The 15,920-nt window shown below is 48.6% G+C and overlaps 1 protein-coding gene across 2 annotated transcripts; it reads right to left on the reverse strand.

Annotated features, from left to right (window-relative positions):
- Positions 1-435: 435 nt before the first annotated feature.
- On the reverse strand, positions 436-14,846 carry sncga (synuclein, gamma a). 2 transcript variants are annotated; one of them, XM_064317455.1, is made up of 6 exons: positions 14,307-14,846; positions 7,465-7,506; positions 6,592-6,719; positions 5,671-5,688; positions 2,781-2,837; positions 436-2,139 (listed from the first exon to the last, which is right to left on the reverse strand). In XM_064317455.1, the coding sequence occupies exons 1-5, from the start codon at positions 14,425-14,427 to the stop codon at positions 2,781-2,783; spliced, it is 366 nt and encodes a 121-aa protein (XP_064173525.1). In that variant the 5' UTR covers positions 14,428-14,846; the 3' UTR covers positions 436-2,139. The 2 variants fall into 2 exon arrangements, with proteins under 2 accessions (XP_064173525.1, XP_064173526.1); XM_064317456.1 differs by lacking the exon at positions 5,671-5,688.
- Between the last annotated feature and the right edge of the window lie 1,074 nt (positions 14,847-15,920).

Genomic DNA, 15,920 nt, shown 5'->3' on the forward strand with positions numbered 1-15,920 from the left:
ACAAAAATGTTGTGTACAAATTTATTCATTTATTTCACTGTGTGTGATGATAAAACAAAATTGCGTTCTTGTTTGAAAGAAAAGTGGCATATTTAGAATTTTTCTTTCTTCTTTTTGAACGTAAGACTATAATGTGCTTTGCTGCTTTTCTAATGTTACCAATTTTTCATTGTAAATGTTGTCACAACTATTATTATTAATTTATTTCACCACGGTTGTTTATTTTCCATCTGTCTGAATAACAGCTCTGCCTGTCATATGGATAAGTTTTTGAAAATTAATTCATAGTAATTTAAATATATATATATATACATATATATATATATAAAAAAAAAATATATATATATAAAGTACTATAAATTAGTACTAAAAATCACTGTACAATCATCAGAGAGGGAATAGCATGGGGCGACAGTCAACAAAGACAAATCTGGGTTTGGCTTTCAACAAAATTGTCTTTATTTTTAATTTTACAGTTTATAAAATCAGCTGTCTGCTTTGATGCCAACTTATAAATGTTATGAATACATATGTGTGAGTGTGTGTGTGTGTGTGCGTGGATGTTTAATATGAATGTGAGTGTAGGTCTGAGTTTCTTTGCGTGTGTGTGCGGGTGTTTGTCCGTCTGTGTGTGTGCACGCACCTGTGTGGGTGAGTGTGTTTGTGTGCACGCGCCTGCATTTGTGTGTGTGTGTGTGTGTGTGTGTGTGTGCATGTGCGTGTGCGTGTGCGTGCATGTCTGTGTCTATGTGTCTGTGTGTCTGTGTGTCTGTGAGAGTACAAACATACAATTGCTGATAAGGCAACATGCAGTCTTCTGTTTCCATTGGCTTCAAAGAAATAACACTGCTGTACTTCAAAAGACCTGCTCTAGTCGCTTCAAGCGGAAACAAGGCTGGGCGAAAGTTGGGCACTGATTGACAGGTTGGAGGTGGGGCCGAGATGATGGGAAGGGAGGGGGCGTGGCTGATCGACGACGCGGGAGGTGAGGGAATCCTTGGCGTCAACGTGCATCCCCACCCACCACTGGGATGAGCGCACCTGCTCTGACGGCTCGATTATCATTGGCCGTAGTCAGACTCTTACGCCTGCTTTTCTATTAACCGTTTCCCATTGGCTTATAAAAACTAAGGTAAGTGGGTTGTGATCCCGGCTATAATGGGTGGTCGTCCCCTTTCTCTGGACACTGGTGGCTGGGCGGCAGGGCTCCAGCTGGTGGGATCCAGGTCTATCTACCCCGGTGTTTGAGGACTTGCAGTCTCTCGGGGGTCTGGGTCGTTGAAAAACAGGGACAAGTGAATTAACAGGGGGGTTTTATACCCCTTAACTTCCCTGACCTGGGGATCCACGGATCCACTGCTTGGGTTGCGGGGGGGAGGGGGGGTTGTATATGCGGGTGGGGTGGCGGGGGGGGGGTTGTATATGCGGGTGGGGTGGGGGGAGGGGCGATGTTAGATATCAGACTGTTAGATAACACAGGCCTTGTTAAATAAACCTTGTAAAGCAGACTAATATGAGGGACAACTAACGTTACTGCATTAGTACAGGTGTTACATTATTCATATTATTCATTAGCGTGCACACTACCGGTTAAGTCTTACACTTCTGCACTTCTAAGACGACAAGAGTTACACGGACTGGTTATCTGGTGTGTGTGTGTGTGTGTGTGTGTGTGTGTGTACGTCTCACGGACCGGATGGCTGTGGTCAGTGCTCAGGGACCGCGAACGAACACCCTCCTGTTTGGGAGAGGGGCTTTGTGTTTTGGGTGTTTGGGGGGGCAAATGGGTCAGCGGTGAGGCTCACATGGGGGGTGCGGTTGGGGGAGGGGCAGGGGGTTTGGAAGAATGAACGCGTGAGCACATCTTGAGGGGGAGGGGCTGGACGTGTTGTGATCGGAGGGAGAGTCCTTCACAAATTTGGTTTCCATAAAGCCATAAACAACACCAGCCAGGAGGTCCGTCTGAGGCTCCATGTTGTGTTGGTTATGGGGGGAGAGGCACGGGGGATCAGGTGATCCGATTGGGCGGGGGCAGTCGGGGTGGTTTGAGCTGCTGCCATGGGCACTCCTTCTTGCAGCAACATAGGGTGGGGGGGGCTGGGGGGTCGCTGCTGGTCCCTGGACAATGGACTAATACCCCTGAGAGGAAACACAGAAGGGGGGGGGGGATCATCAGTGCTTGACTCCAGAAAATCCCTTTCTGGTACAGTCACATGCATCTGCTGTACAAAGTACTGTATTAATCTGTTCCCTGGATGTTTTTATGGTGCAATAAAAGTATTAACATGGGTGAGGAATACCAGCGCATTAACATCATGTTTTTTTGCCAGAATATAATAATATATTTAAAAAATATGGGAAAATATATTTAAAAATAGATTTCTTTAAAACTGTTGCAATAAATTGGGATGAAATATGAAATGTTTTTTCCTATGGCAACCAACACTATGGCAACCCCCCCACCCACCCCCGCATCCCACTTTCCATCCATCTCTCTGTCCTTCACCCTTTCTCCTTATCTCCTCAGCCACTCATTTCTCATGTATAAATGCTCGTAATCTATGTCTCCTTGTGAGAGGAGTGGCAGTTTGAATTTGAATTTGAGAGGGAAGGCCAGGAATGAGTGAGAGGTTCTAAAATGGAGCTTTTACGGGCACGGTGAACAGATTGCGCCAACAAAGCAAGGCAACCAGTTGCAGAAACAACGGTAACCTCACAAGATCTACCCCCCCTTTTCCTAACTCCCCCCCCCCCCCTTTTTATTTCCCCCCCACTCTCACCTACTGTCCCGCGTCTCCGGCCTGCTCCACAGTCCCCTCAGGGTGGGACAGCTCCCCCTGCATGAGGCCAGAGAGAGGGGGACATTAGCCGTTTGGACACTGCTGATCACGAGGCTCACTGTACGTCAGCCTGAGCCAAAAGCAGGCCAGGTCAATAAGTAACAGCCAATCAGTGACCAGTGTGCCACCACCCCCCCCCCTCCCCTCGCAGCAGCCAATCGGCTTGAAGGAAACAGTGTCGCACCCTCCCCTTGCCCCACCAGGCAGTGCATTCTGCTTGCTGGTCTTTGTTTTGGTTTGAGAACGAATTACACAAGCATCTCGACATATTACATAATACTCAGCTGCCTTCACTTTCACCCACAAGGAGTCTCCCTTCCCTACCAGACCTGGGTCAAATACATATTTTTGGTTTTGGATTCAAATACTTTTCTACGCTTTACTGATCATGTCTGGTGCAATGGAACCAATAAAATACCCTCAAAAAGTGCAAACCCTGCCTTCTGGTCAATATTGGCAGGCTCAGTTACACCAGGCAAGATCAATAGAGCACAGAAAAGCATTTGAATCCAAAACAAAAATATGTATTTGACCCAGGTCTGCTCCTCATAGTGCTAATGCTTCAGCATATAAGATTTAACTGCTTAAGAGCAGTACGATATAACACAGGCTGCTGTTTGGATGCTCTAGAGCAAATGGCCAGAGCCAAGTTTCTCTCAGGTACAGTACACCTGCAAACACACTCGCGCGCACACACACAAGCAGACATGCGCACACAGTACATGCCAAGGGAAGGAACCTGAGTGAAAGCTAGCAGAGAAACAGAGCACAGTTCAGTCTGGAGCAACAGTTATTTCATCACGGACAGAAATTCAAAGGAGGATTTTTGGAGAAGATGCGTCATTCGCTGAAGGGAATGGAGATCATGGTCATTCCTGTAGAGCACAGCAGAGACAGGGAACTCTATTGGGGCCAGTGTGTTTACATAGACTTGGGTTTCCATTGGTTACCCAATTAGTTCATAAGCTTTGTACTCGTGGGTTAGACCACAAAAAAAATGTGTCATGTAGGGACACAAGAACAGTTTTTAGTGGCCATTCATGACCTTATTAAGAAATGCAATTAGGATTTTTGACCCCATAAATGATTGGATTAATTAATTAAGAGCAGAAGTTGGCGCAAAATCCAGAGACAAACATGGCCGCCAAGAAGGTGCCCCAGCCCTGGAGCAAAAGAGGATTATTGTTGTTAAACAGCAGTGGTGTTAGTGCAATTCAGTGAGTGCAGAGCCATTTCAGTTGTACGCACACACACACACATACATATGCACACACATGCACACACACACACACACAAACATGCACACACACTTGCACACACACGGATGCGCACACGCACACACACACACGCACACGCATGCACACATACACACGCACATGCACACACACAGAAACGCACACACACAAACATACACGCACGCACATGCACGTACACAGATGCGCACACGAACACACACACACACGAAGATGCTCTGTTTCACTGGAGCAGCGAGCAGTGTGATGTGAGCAGACAGAGACTGAGAGGGAGGGGCTAAGAGAGAAGAGAAACCATGGATACAATTACTGACATGTCTGCTTTTTAAGTGGGGAAAACATTAGCCTGAAAATGGAAGCAAGATTAAAGACACACACACACACACACACACAGAGCAAAAGGAGACAGAGTCCCAGAAGAAGGAAAATGAGGTCAGAGTGATGGTGGAGCCCACCCCACTGTACACGCCCTTACAAAAGCACCCATCCCAGCATGCACTGTGTCTGGCTGGCATCGAGCGGCTAGCCTGCTGTTTCCGAAGGGCCGGGGGAGCATTCTGGGCCAGAAGCTTTTGAGCCGTCGATGTCGAAACGGATTACCCTTCACCCGACCCGCCCCTGTGACCGAGACTCGGAGTCCGGGACGCAAACGCTGGCGCTGTGTGGCCTCCGTGTCCCCAGACTAAACTGCTGCATCGCATCAACATGACATCACGTCAATATGTCCGTCTGACCTGTCTGTCTGAGACGCGGAAAATTCTGGAATCTTTCACAACGCAACTGCAGCTGTTTTCTAAAAACCCTTTAAGGCGTAAGATCACAATTATGCAATCGGAATGTTCTTAATTGAACATTCTAAATTGTGATGTAACAATCACTGCTGGTGATTCGAAACAATAGAGTTCTAGAAGACTGACTCTTAATTTTGAGAAAACATTCTAGAAAACACTACTGCCCTTCAAAGGGTCAAAGACATAGAGGTTTGAGGTAAACAGTGTATGGTGTGTGTTTGCTTTACCACTCAAACATAATTCATTATCTATTTGACCTTTTCTACCATCGACCTGTGGTTTTACAGCCACTAAAATGGGCCGTTTGCTTTTCTGTGAATAGATAAAATGTAATATTAGACATAGGGAACTTGAGTAAACACAAAACAAATTTCTTAAATTATTATTTCATTTATTTAATGAAGAACGTATCACACACCCATATCACCCATGCGAAAAAGCAATTGCCCTCTTAGAGTCTGATAACTTTTTTCATTAAATAAATGAAATAATAATTTCCTCGGGTTCCCTTTGTCTAATCTTACATTTTGTCTAAAAATCTAAAACAATTCAATGTGACAAATATGCGAAGATTGAGGATATCAGGATATATTTGACGTATTTTACTTATTACAGAATATCTATGCAATGCCCCAGTCCATACACACTATTGGTGGATGTATATTTTTTTAAATCAGCAAGCACTGCAAAAACGAACAGGTTGCAAACAACATGCAGTGCATTCACCCATCCCTCTCCAAACAAAAACACTGCCCCCCCCCCCCCCCACTTCCTGAGAAAAGGCACCTTAGTCCCAGGTTCATCCTGACGCCGGTCACAGGGGCCATCCCATGGAGAGACAAAAGGAAGAGGTTAATGGCAGACAAAAACACACAGGTCAGATAACAGCACAGGTGGTGGGGCCTGGAGAACATGGTACAGGTACTGACATGAAACTGCACAGGCATAGGAACTGCACAGGACTGTACAGGTATAGGAACTGCACAGGACTGCACAGGTATAGGAACTGCACAGGACTGCACAGGTATTGGAACTGCACAGGACAGCACAGGTAAAGGAACTGCACAGGTCAAGACAGGTATAGGAACTGCACAGGACTGCATAGGTATAGGGACAGCACAGGTAAAGGAATTGCACAGGTCAACACAGGTATAGTAACGGCACAGGGCTCAGGGGCACTGCACACTCAGCCTCTCCACAGAACAGAGAGAGCTTTCCAGAATTCCTTCTGCGGTGAAAAGGAACAGAAGCGCTCGCCATCGATCGCGGTTCCCGCCCGCTCTCATTCCGTCCTCAGTTTCAGATTATCTCTGCCGTGCGAGGACTCCTTCACCTGACCTGAACTCAAGTGCTCAGTGTGAGGATGAGTGCGGTGGTGAATGAGTGCACTCTAAACAGGCTTTCCAGTGTGTGCCCAGGTGACCACAATTACAATGTTCAAACATCCCTGGACTAGAACACTGCGCTATAAACCTGGGGCACGTTACACTCGAATGGAACGCGTCCTTCAAATTTATGTTCTAGTTTTTGTCAACAGCAGAACGGAAAATTCCCCCGGGCCACAGTATCCTCTGGCACTGTAATGACTCGCTCACACCCTAGTCTGTGTGAAAGAGTAAATATCTTCGATTGTATTCACCCGTCCCGTCCCCCGCCCCCCCCCCGGCCCCCCGTCCCCCAGCCCCCCCCCCCTGTCCCCCCCCTTACCGGGTTGACCAGGCCGGTGGACAGCGCCACATTCTCCACCCCCTCCACTGTTTTCTGGGACAGGTCGTTGGCGCTGGAGACCGCCGCTTCGGCCACTATGTTAGCCTGGTCGGTCGTTCTCTGGGACACTGAGACAGGCACAGAGGAACGCACGCGTCCCCGTTAGCTGCTGGAGGGCGTCCATCCCGACCCTTTAAATCACACGGACTACTATGGGGGAAACCGCATTCCGTCCGGTGAATTCAAATGAGCCATTTTAATATTCTAAACAGAGAGCGTTCAAACCCAAGTCCTCCAGGCTCTAAATCTAGCCAGGTCTGGCGGTGCTGAAATCAGGCAGAGCTGTGCTGTGTCTGAATCAGGCCCTGCAGTGTTAAATTTGAATCAGGCTCAGCTGTGCTAAGTCTGAATCAGGCCCTGCGGTGTTAAATTTGAATCATGCTCAGCTGTGCTAAGTCTGAATCAGGCCCTGCAGTGTTAAATTTGAATAAGGCTCAGCTGTGCTAAGTCTGAATCAGGTCAGGCTGTTAAACCTGTTGGATTTGTAACAACCAGCTGGAGAGGTTTGCACACTAGTATGCACTTCCTTAAAAACTCATGGAGCCAGTTGATTTTTTACTCTATAACCCACCAGCTGAGCTATAAAATACATTTCCATATGCTTTTTCAAAGCAGGCCACAATTCCTGCAATGTCACAGCTGATTTCATTTTTCTAGAGTTATGGTACACAACACATGATGAATTCCTCCACTTTTATCCAGTGCCGTGACTAGTGTCTGACCAGGAAAGCACTGTAGGGCATGATCCATGGTGTAGCATGCATCTCCTACAAATAGCACTGATGCAGGTACTCACTGGACCTGACTCCTCACCTGTATTTACACCTGACACCACTCCTTCCTTTGTCTTTGTACCTGTGGGGGAAAAAAAGAAAGAAAAATATATAATTTACTTCCATTTGATCAATGGCCGAAGGGCATTGCAGTATCCTGGCTGACATTCCCAAGGCACACCCACTCGTCGATGTCAATCATTCACTCAGCGTGTGACAGCGTTTGTCCTCCAAAACTACTGCGATGGACTCGATGCCCGTCTTCTCTCCGACCGCTGGCAAACGACCAGAGCTGTGTTATTGGCATAAACACTTGCAGTTATTTAGGGTCATAAAATTGTGTTTAAAAGTGTTAAAATTTATTTTGGAACTCATTTTTTAAATTGCACGGCAATTTAAGTGTTGACGGCTATCGGTTCTCCGTTCTGTGATCACCTCCCCCCCCCCAAATGGATTGCTGCCCCGCCCCCATGGTGCAAGAACATTTTGGTCTGATGATTCTCCACCCGACTTGGACCCGACCGGCCCTTGTCGGCTGTGTGGAGCCCCCTGGGGCGTCCTGCACGGATTGTTCCCTCTCTGGGGCCAACGGCTCGCCTCAGTCCAGCAGCTGGAGCTCAGCCCGTGCGGCGCTGTGGGGAAAGGTCAGCTGCCCCCCCCCCCCCCCCGACCCCACCCCACCCCCCCCGACTCGACCCGAGATGCCAGGCTGCTGGGGCCAGGCATGAGCCGGTAGAGGCCCGTCAGAACCCGGCCTCTCTCACACCGCCGTTTCTCAAACTACGCAGTAAACTCCTGTCCCTCTCTCACTGTCTCGGTCTCTGTCTCTCTCTCTCTATCTTTCTCTCTCTAACTCTCTCACTGTCTGTTTCTCTCTCTCTCTCTCTCTCTCTCTCTTCTCGTCTCTCTCTCCTCTCTCTCTCTCTCTCTCTCTCTCTCTCTCTCTACTCTTCTCTCTTCTCTCTTCTCTCTCTCTCTCTCTCTCTCTCTCTCTCTCTCTCTCTCTCTTTTCTCTCTCTCCTTTCCTTTTATGGACACCCAGCATAACAGACCGTTGCTCTGTTCTTGCCCAACGTGAGGTCCCCAGTCACGTGCGTTTGCTACGGAGACGCCCCCCCGCCCCCCCCTGCATCCCGAGGCTCACACGTCAGCGTTCCCGTGGCGATGGACAATGGGCTGCTTCAGCGCAGACATGCCAGAGGGACACGGGCATGCCAGAGGGACACAGACATGCCAGAGGGGCACAGACATGCCAGAGGGGCACAGACATGCCAGAGGGGCACAGACATGCCAGAGAGACACGGACATGCCAGAGGACACAGACATGCCAGGGGCGCTGCCAGAGACAGACATGCCAGGGCACAGAAGCAGAGGGGCACAGACATGCCAGAGGGGCACAGACATGCCAGAGGGGCACGGGCATGCCAGAGGGACACGGACATGCCAGAGGGGCACAGACATGCCAGAGGGGCACAGACATGCCAGAGGGACGGTCTGGACCGCGCAGGGGCGAGGGCTGTCTTCTGAATGGCTTAGAGGAAGGGATTGTTTAGGTTTTAGATCAAGGACTAAATTAATGGGGGGGGGGGGGCGATTGGGGAGTCACAACCCCGATTCCCCCCCCTCCGGTATTACAAAACAGGCCAAGCGTGATGATTAACAAAATAATTTCGTATATTAGACTTTCAAATCAATTGAATTCAATTTTATATGTATAGCACCTTTTTTTTTTTTTTTTACAGAGAACTGTAAAAAAAAGATGCTTTCCAGAGTAAGAGGCTTTACAGAGTATAATATAATTAAGATGGGGATTCTATGTTGTAATTAGGATATACTGATCAGCAGTCTGAAATATTATTTCCTTAGAATTCACCAGAAACAATAATTTCACTGGTGAAATTAATACCATACAGCAGTAAACCGTGCTGTGATTGGCTGAGCAGGTGAGGAGTAGTCTCCTAGCCTACATGCTCCTGATTACACACTGGGTTGTGATGCCTCCACACCTCACCATTAGAGGCTTTTCTTGGGCATATGCTGAATACACTCAATACACTCAGTACAGGAAATCTCAATTAGCAAAGAGCCGGGACTACAGAGAGATTGCTCAGAGTAATTGGGCCAGTCTCTATTCCTCGGGAGCTGCATAAGATTCCCATTTTCCCCGGACTGGCTGTGATTAATATATTATGATTAAACACTACTTATGTAACCATCTGGGTGAGGGGAGAGATGGAGGAAGGGAGGGAGGAGTGAGAGAGAGACAGAGAGAAGGAGAAAGAGAGAAATAGCAAGAGATTGGAATCCGTACAATGTTGATCAAGCATACAGTAAGTAATTCTGATTACTGGAAACGTTGCAGTGTGAGAGAGGGGGGGGGGGCTGGTGCAATGCCTTCTGGGTAAGCGTGAGGGCTAGTCCTGTTCTGTGCACTGTGCAGAACCACAACGTGCCACAAGCGCGGCACACATCACAAACATCCTGCACCAGACCACGAAATACCACGGCACAAAACGCCATGCTGTATGACGCCATACTACAGCACACTGCACCGTATCGCAGTATGCCAGGCATTACCATCGCCACACCATACAGAACCACACAATACCATGCTGCGTTATAATCTACCTCTCTGACATCTAAAACTCAAACAGTCCACACCATGCACTGTCACGCAATGCTGATGCCAAAAACCGAAACTTATCAGAGACAAAGTATTACAAAAAATATGCACTTATTGTGAGTGTATTTTTAGTGCAACGACAGACTTATTGGTCTGTATAAATAGCATCTCTATTGATAGCTATAAATAGCATTTCTGGCTGATTAGATTTGGATTCTTAACACCTATTTGTTAAATTCTTTTAACCCCAATGGCCATTTAGATTAGACACTGGCATCTAACAATAATTATTTTGAAAAGACTGATGGGGGAAAGGGATGTTCCCTTGTTCATTGTTCACTGTTGTGACCCTGAGTGAGAGAAGTCTGTCTTTGAAGGGTGGGGCGTGGGGCAGCATTGTGACAGCAGTCTGCAAAATAAACTCACCACATAATTAAATTTCACACCAGGGCCCCAGAACTAACATAAACACGTGTATATCACCACCACAACCAAACAACTAACATAACACAACACACTGTGCTATATCCACACACAAACACAGCACCAAACAATAACAACAGTGCTATCCACACACGCACAACGCACTAAAATAACACAACACACTGTGCTATATCCACACCACAACACAACACAGCACTCAAACAATAACACAACACACTGTGCTATATCCACACCACAACACAACACAGCACTCAAACAATAACACAACACACTGTGCTATATCCACACCACAACACAACACAGCACTCAAACAATAACACAACACACTGTAATCACACCACACCAGCCTGGACAATATCACTCTATACCACACAAGTCTATACCATATTACTCTATACCACACCAGTATGTACTATATCACTCTATACCATGCAAGTCCATGCCATATTACTCTATACCACACCAGTATTACTATACCTATACCATGCAGTCTATGCTATACTCTATACCACCAGTTGATACCATCAATTTATACCATGCAAGTCTATACCATATACTCTATACACACAGTTTGTACTACCATACCACATCTATACCATTCTCCACACCCAGTCTATACCATCTATACCACTTGTATCATTACCTCATACCACACCAGTCTACCATATCATTCATAACATTCATCATGACTCAGTCATCAGTCAATACTACATCAATCTATACCACACCAGTCTATACCAAATAATTTCATACACCAGTCTATATGTATCACTCTATACCACACCAGTCGATGCCATATCGAAGTACACACACCACACCACGACCACATACAACTGTCTTGGCAGCCATGCCATAATGTGAGCATAGAGATAAACAGTATGCTACAGGCAGATTGGAAATAGAAACATCTCGATGAGACTTCTCTACGGAAGGCAATGCCCTTTCTGAATGTCAAACGGGGCTTTTTAATGAAGCTACAGAAGGTTGAACCATTGGACCACTGGACCATGCTCTAGTGCTCTATCAGAGCAGAACCACGGATGTGGGGGAGACAGCTCTCCCTCTCACTGGCTCTTGAGCATCGAGTGCCCCATCGGAGTCCGTTTGAACTGGGGCTGCTGCTGGCCGAACATGGGGAAAAAAACAGGTCACTCGGTTTCTCCGTTCAGTCACACGCTTTCAGTCAGAAGGATGACGGCTCGAAGACCCCGACAAAGCAGACGGCGGATAGGCTAGCCAGCGAGCCACCGGCATAGCCGTCGAGCCCAATTAACCGCACTGTTCCGCGAGCCGTCGTTCGCTCCGATTGGTCGGTGGAACCCAGGCGGAACGACCTTGATCTGCGCGGCGCATCCAGACAAGCCCAAAGTCTGCCGAAGATTCGCCAGCGTCTCCCGGACTCCCGGAGTCCTCGGCTGCTCGACGTCGCTTCGCCCGAGAGAGAAAGTCCCAGAAATTGATTGTGGGCACACGGAACACCTCAGTTATGCTGACAATCACCTGTAGGATTCCTGACAAAAACTCAAAAAACTCAGTATCGCACCCTGGGACAAGGTAGCTTCCCCCAGCAGACTCATGGGAAAAAGGGAGCGTGCTGAAATGCTTTGGGTGTGCAGTCGTGTCTCTCCCTTTGTTTAGGGTGAGTTCCTGTCCGGTTTTGAGTGGGTCCTGCATGGGCTTTTCCTATAAGCAAAATGGGAAGATGGACCCAGCTGTGGGCTAAGCACACTGTTTCATTTACTGAGCCCCTAAAACATTGTATTGAGGCACAATTAGATCTAGTGAGGATCTAGAACTTACTGATGAGAGCACGTACTAAGCATAGCATGACTATTTTTGGATTGAGCTGCGTTCGTGTCGCCTACGCACGTACAGTACGTGCGTTCCTGCAGATGTACTCTTGAAAGACGTTGTTCTCCACATCAACAGGTCTCCCAGTTAAATAAAGGTTTAAAAAAAAAAAATCAGAGCGATCTGCTCTGGACCTAAATGTCCTAGCTGGATGCAGCAGGGATGTAAGACGGAAAGATCTAGAAGGGGCGTTGCGTGATCATGTGAGATCAGTATCAGGGCCTTAAGGATGCCATTTTAAAATATATATATATATTTTTACTTTGATGAGCCGCCTGGCAGAAGAGCAGCGGGCCGGATATTGGATATCGCTCTAATGAGATCTCCCCTAAACGAACGGCTCTAAGATTAATTACCAGGCTTTCAGTGCGGTCACACCCTCCCCTCCACCGCTTCCCCCCCCTACGCCATCTCTCCCTCTCGATCTCCCTTTCTCTTTCTCTCTTCCTCAATTTCTCTCCCTCCAGCAAAAAGGGGCCTGTGTGGAAAACAGAGAAGTTTCCATATGAACAGCAACTGGTCGTTCTGATACAGTGATGTGGCTGTGGCTCCTGATTGGCTGTGTACCCCGATGGGAATTTACATATTATTTTCTGAAGAATGATTGGCGTGAATTCAAAGCTAGGTGGTGCAAACAGGACATCCTGTTATTGATGTGTGATGAAAAATCATTAATATTTTAACGTGATACTTGGATAGTTTCCTCCTGCTCGCTGTTTTCAGTTTCGTATGTTGAGGTTTGTTCTAGTTTATTTTCTCTGTTTCTCTTTCCTTGTTCTATGGATATGGGTGACAGCGTGGAAGTGACATGCATTAATGCTGGCCAGGACTGATTACAAAATCTCTGTCTCTCCCTTTCCTTTTCTCTCTTTCTCTCTTCGTCCCGCTCTTTCTCCTTCCCCCCTCTCTGTCTCTTTCTCTTGCTCTCTCTCTCCCTGACCTTCCCTCATCCCCTCCCTCTCTCTCTCTCTCTACACCCCCCACCCCACCCCCCCCCGTTTCTTGTTCTCTCTCGCTCCTGTAAATTATGACTGACGTAGCCCTGCTGTGCGTAGACGTGACCTGCTGGACCTGCTGCCCACATCTACAGGAGAGAAGCACGGCGACCCAGCCACAGCGCTACGCCTGGTGCGCTGCCACCCTGCCTGTGGGGGCCCCAGGTCACACTCACACAGAACAGGGACAGGGGGACCACCATCGCCTGCCTCAATTCCAGTCCAGGACGCCCCATTCGAACGCTACACCTCAGTCACGCACACACCCCTGCCTCTGTCTGCTGGTCCCACCCTGGACATTTTGAGACATCATGGGTTCATTTTTTAATAATTGCATTAAGCTTTATAATCTATCACAACCCTTTAAACAATAAGTGCAAACAAGCTGATGAGCTCAAGATTTAAAAGTCAACCTGCAGTCGTCTACTCTTTCTCTTTCTCTCTCCACAACCCTTCTGCCCTTTTCCTCCACCATCCTCTTTTCTCTCTCTCCCTCCTCCACCCTCTTTCTTTCTTTCTCTCGCCACAGTGTTTCTGTCGCTTCTCCACCATTTCTTTCCCTTTCCTCCAGCCTTTCCCCCCCACCCCCCACCCTCGGGCCGCCCCACCCTCACCCCCTCTGCCGGTAGCTTCCAAACGGGGCTCGCTCATCGCCTCTAACCTACATTTTACAGAATCCACACCACCACCCCCCCCCTTCCGCATCACTGCCTCCTTCTCTCCGGCTGATGCCGTCCCAGACCAGGGGTGGAGGGGGGGGGGACGGCGGCTCGCTCCGCAGACGCGCTCGGTCATCGATCACGCGCCGCTCCTCCCGCCGACCCGCTCCGCGAGCCGAGCCCGCTGCCACCGTCCGGAACGGGACGGCGATCGCCAGAGCCGCCGCTCGACGGCGTCCCCCCCCCCCCCCTCTCACACCTGCCCGATTTCACCTCCCCTCCCCAGGTCCTGCCCCGCGCCGGTACTCACCCACGTACATGACCCCCTCCTTGGTTTTGGCGGCCGCCTCCTCCAGACCCTCCTTGGTCTTCTCCGCTGCCGCCACCACCCCTTCCTTGGCCATGGAAAAGCCTTTCTTCAGGACGTCCATGCTGGGCTGCCGGCTCCGGGCTGTCTCTGCTGGCGGGCTGGACACGCGTGTGCGCGAGAGCGAGTGTGTGTGTGTGTGTACCTGCGTGCGGGACCCACACGTGCGTGTGTGTATGCGTGTGTGTGAGCGTGTGAGCGAGTGTGTGTGAGCGTGCACGCGATTCCCACAGCCTGGGCGCTGCTCTTCTGAGAGAGAGAGAGAGCTGGGAGGTCTGTGCTCCGGCAGACAGACGGGGACTCAGTTAACAAGAAGAGCAGTGACGCGAGAGAGAGGGAGAGAGAGGGAGAGAGAGAGAGAGAGCGTGAGAGAAAGAGAGAGAGAGTGTGTGTGAGCGAGAGAGAGAGAGTGAGAGGAAAACAAGCAGGCGAACGAGAGAACAGAATGCAGGAAGATGCTTTCTGCTAGATGCTGTGGTGGATTTAAATCCAAATGCCCACCCACCCCTACCCTCCTCCCTCCATCTGTACACACACACACACACACACACACACACCCACCCCTACCCTCCTCCCTCCATCTGTACACACACACACTCTCTCTCTCACACACACACAGGCACACACACACACACTCTCTCTCTCTAACACACACACACACACACACACACACACACCTCTCTCTCTCACACACACACACACACACACACATCTCTCTCTCACCTCTCTCACACACACAGGCACACACCTCTCTCTCTCACACACCACACACAACACGCACACACACACACTCTCTCTCTCACACACACACACACACGCACACTCTCTCTCTCACACACACAGGCACACACACACACGCACACACACACACAGGCACACACACACACACACGCACACTCACCCCCACACACACGCGCGCTGGCGCGTCAGCGTGGTGGATTGCATTCTTGATGCGAGTCCCGGGTTGGGCAACCCTCCCTCCGATGCCCCTGGCTCGTGAGACGCATTAGCGGGGCAGTGAGGGCACTGCCAGCCTGGCAGGCGTCTCCACCTTCACCCCCCTTTTTAAAATACCCCCCCTCCTCCCCCCACATCGATCTCCATTATCCTCACAGAACAGACACTTCAGACTTCTGACTTCAAACAGGCAAACTTCCACAATCTCCCTTCCTGATCTGTGGTTTGAAATCCGCGAACTCTAATCAATTAGGTGTCACCATTGACAAAGTGACGTATGTGTGTGTTTCATCTTATGATAAGCACACTTTTGTCTGTTTGAGCGTCTGATCGATGCACATTTATGTTACAAGCAGGGGGCTGAGTAGACTGTACTCTCAACCCACATTTTATAATAATAAGACCAGTCAGGTTAAATATGACAGTGGGTTAAGTATCTCCATTATTTATAGTTTTTTGTCCAGTAAATTAGGGCTTTATTTTAATATTCAGATCTGGCGTGACACATTCTTGCATTTAAAAAACATTCCAGTTGTTTTAATATGATTGGGTTTTTTTTCAATAACGAAAGAAAACGAAAAAACTTTTCTGACTGCAATT

The sequence above is a fragment of the Anguilla rostrata genome, chromosome 18 (genome assembly GCF_018555375.3).
Source record: "Anguilla rostrata isolate EN2019 chromosome 18, ASM1855537v3, whole genome shotgun sequence".
NCBI lineage: Eukaryota > Metazoa > Chordata > Actinopteri > Anguilliformes > Anguillidae > Anguilla > Anguilla rostrata.

Excerpts from the sequence above, each read along its gene's own strand:
- sncga (XM_064317455.1), bottom strand. The coding sequence starts at position 14,427 with ATGGACGTCCTGAAGAAAGGCTTTTCCATGGCCAAGGAAGGGGTGGTG. Across the intron at positions 7,507-14,306 it reads GGAGGGGGTCATGTACGTGG|GTACAAAGACAAAGGAAGGA; the intron begins GTGAGTACCGGC and ends TTTCCCCCACAG. Across the intron at positions 6,720-7,464 it reads GGTGTCAGGTGTAAATACAG|TGTCCCAGAGAACGACCGAC; the intron begins GTGAGGAGTCAG and ends TGCCTGTCTCAG.